Raw genomic sequence first — 2,023 nt, 5'->3', positions numbered from 1 at the left:
CGGTCTTGACCAAGTTTGGCTGGGAACACTTCGTATCGGCGTTGCAGTCGCTGCTCCGTCGCTGGAGTCCGACGCACCTCGAACACGCCTTTCAGCTCGTCGCGAGTCTCGCCGGCGTAGACCCGACGCCGGTCTGCTCCCGGCTCGCCGCGCCCTTTCTCGGCGAGCTCGTACGCGCTAGCTACGACGTCTTGCACCCGCAGCTCGTACTGCGCCTGCGCACGCCCATCACGGCGTACGCGGAGGCGACGTCGCTTCTGACGCGGAGCCTCCTACTGGAGCAGTACGTTGACGTCACGAGGTTCGAGGTCGTGGCAGGGACATGGCTCTACGACCGACTACCGACGGCTCTGCTGCTTGAGATCGCTGCATTTGGCGCGACCGACGTGTGCAAAATTGCGACTCTGGTGGCACGGCACCCGGCGTCGTTTCCGCCGATCGCCGTCGTGACGCCGGCCGTGTGGGCCGCGCGCAAGGTCAACGTCAACCTCAACGTCAACCTCAATCTCGGGTCGCTCGTGCCCGATGTAGCACGCATTGGACCCCCCGCAGCGTTCGACAACGCCGCATGGGGCAGCGTTCTGCTTGTGGACGTCATGACGGCTACGCTTTTGGCAGCGAAATGCGACGCGATCGGATGGAGCCCGGCCTTTCTCGAGGCGTGCTACGTCCACGCCGGCCTTGCGCTGCTTCCCGCCCTTGTCGCTGTGATATCGATGCATCCATCACTGGGCGCAACGACCAAGGTTGTTGCGATCTTCCAGCGCGCGCCCGAGGTCCTTCGCCGCACGACGCCGCCCGACACCATCGGCCATCTCGCTCGGTTCTACGCGCAGCATGGGCGACCGAATGTCACGCCACAGCGTCCACCCTCGATTAGCGACGTCCAGCTGCATCTGCTGCTGACGGTCCTCGAAGGAATGGCGTCAACCGGTCAGATCGACGCGCTGGTGACTAGTGTCCTGCATGAGCTCGACGGGATGTCGTGGGCGCTTCACGCGTACCGCGCTGTGATTTACCGCCTCTTGGTATCGTTTCCGCATCTTCTGACACCGCATGCCCGGCTTCGGCTTGTCGACGCGTGCTTGCAAAGCCACGAGGCTGCGCTCCAAGTACCGAGACGGGGGCTGGCCATGGACGACCTCTACGTGGCGTGCGACTGCGTAGCGTGTACAAGGCTGCACCGTGAGCTCCTGGCGTCCGACATGCGCTGCCTGCTCAGCATGTCGGGACCTGTCCCGCGCTGCCTCCGCCAGCTCGTCCATGACCACAACGACCGTCTGCTTCTCGAGCACGAGTGTGCGACCAGCTATCGCGTCCGCAAGACGCTGCTGAGCGTTGTGCGAACGGCCAATGGACCTGACGGCGACCTGCGCCGAGTGACCGCGCTCCAAGAACTGAAGACCACGACGCTGCAACCACCGGCAAAGCGACGCTGGCTCTGGTTCTTCTAGCTCGACGCCTGGCTGCACCGTTGGTGATCCAAAGATTTTGTTTGTTTGACTAGTGACCAAGTAGTAAGTCATCAAGTTGCTGTTAGCTCATGTTTCAGAACAACATCGGTAGACATCGAGCTAAAAAGGGCGAAGCACAGCGAGGCGACCAGGAATGCATTGTGGCTCGTCTGCCATAGCGACAACGCATCAGGGGCACCCCTGCATCGCATGCTCCATCGTTGCAACTTGCCGTGGTCGATGAAATGTTTTTGAATTGAGTCTGCAACTCTTCTACTGGCCACGATCGAGTCACACGGTTGTAAGTAGGTGTAGGGTAAGTATGATCGCTTCAGGAATCGATGCAACGCTCATGCTCATGGCTCTGAGACATCAACTAAGTGCACCACACCTCTCAACTGAAATGACGACGCACCGTTGTGTTCGTCCAAGGATGCAGCGGCGTGGCACGCCAACAAGTGATACGACTACGTCGAGAACTATCCTTGCATTTTCAAAGATCTTATAAGAGCCATCGATAATATCATAACTGCGCATGCCTGCCACGTTGCCAACTACTGCCTTGCTAC

General features: G+C 60.1%; 1 protein-coding gene across 1 annotated transcript; it reads left to right on the top strand.

The window, feature by feature from the left end:
• Positions 1–14: 14 nt before the first annotated feature.
• On the top strand, positions 15–1,454 carry SPRG_18360 (hypothetical protein; the record flags this gene model as incomplete). The annotated part of the gene is made up of 1 exon (XM_012357797.1): positions 15–1,454. A coding segment is annotated over one exon (1,440 nt), but the record flags the coding sequence as incomplete, so codon positions are not given.
• Between the last annotated feature and the right edge of the window lie 569 nt (positions 1,455–2,023).

This window comes from Saprolegnia parasitica (assembly GCF_000151545.1).
Source record: "Saprolegnia parasitica CBS 223.65 unplaced genomic scaffold supercont2.1146, whole genome shotgun sequence".
NCBI lineage: Eukaryota > Oomycota > Saprolegniomycetes > Saprolegniales > Saprolegniaceae > Saprolegnia > Saprolegnia parasitica.
This window is presented reverse-complemented; position numbering and strand designations above follow the sequence as displayed.